Genomic DNA, 978 nt, shown 5'->3' on the forward strand with positions numbered 1-978 from the left:
TGAACACACACACCTGAGCAGTGGTCCTCCATGAACACACACACACACACACACCTGAGCAGTGGTCCTCCATGAACACACACACACACACCTGAGCAGTGGTCCTCCATGAACACACACACACACACACACACACACACACACACACACCTGAGCAGTGGTCCTCCATGAACACACACACACACACACACACACACACACACACACACACACACCTGAGCAGTGGTCCTCCATGAAGGCCGCGAGCGGGATGAGCCAGTCTGGGCTGCCCAGGAACCCCGCGACGCTCTCCGGCACCCACTCACTGTCCTCGGCCATCGCGCTCACATCTCCACACACACTCACTCACACACACCACTGCGCTCCTGTCAGGAGAGTGTTAAAGACGTGTTACACACTAACGCGAGCACCCCGGATGTAATGTGCAACATAATCTGCGACCATAGCAACCGATGGCGTCACTGCTGCTTCTTCTTCTTCTTCTTCTTCTTCTTCTTCTTCTTCTTTTTCCTCTTCTTCTCCTCCTCCTCTTCGGAGATTATAGCGCTGCACTGCCGCCTCTGAGCCGGAGGAGGAAGAAGCCTCGAGTGGATATTTAAAGGGACCATGACATCAAAGCGGACAGCTCTTGTTTTCTATGGAATATTGCAGTGTTCACTATAAATGATCGATTGCTGCACATCATTATTGTTTTAATAACCTTGAATCAGAATAAGTTCCTCTTGCAGCATCTCTTCTATTCTCTGATGATGTGGGCGGGGCAACCTGTCACTCACATGACATCCACCAATAGCAAACCACAACCATTCAATCATCCAATCAATTCCCCACAGACACAATCAAGCCCCGCCCACATGTGTTGTCATCACAATAGAGAAGAGAAGACGAGCGCTAACGGTTCATGATGTTTCGCTCCGCTTCTTTAAGCAGTGCTGGACGAAGAAAACAAATAAAATATGATTCCATATGATCCCCCCC

General features: G+C 49.9%; 1 protein-coding gene across 1 annotated transcript in view; it reads right to left on the reverse strand.

Annotated features, from left to right (window-relative positions):
- The window catches only part of cfap36 (cilia and flagella associated protein 36), a 19,487-nt gene extending 18,942 nt beyond the window's left edge, over positions 1–545 (reverse strand). The window contains exon 1 of the mRNA XM_079855464.1: positions 216–545. Coding sequence (XP_079711590.1) covers positions 216–318 — 103 coding nt within the window. The 5' untranslated portion in view covers positions 319–545. The remainder of the gene's footprint in view (positions 1–215) is intronic.
- Between the last annotated feature and the right edge of the window lie 433 nt (positions 546–978).

This window comes from Squalius cephalus (assembly GCF_949319135.1).
Source record: "Squalius cephalus genome assembly, chromosome: 21".
NCBI lineage: Eukaryota > Metazoa > Chordata > Actinopteri > Cypriniformes > Leuciscidae > Squalius > Squalius cephalus.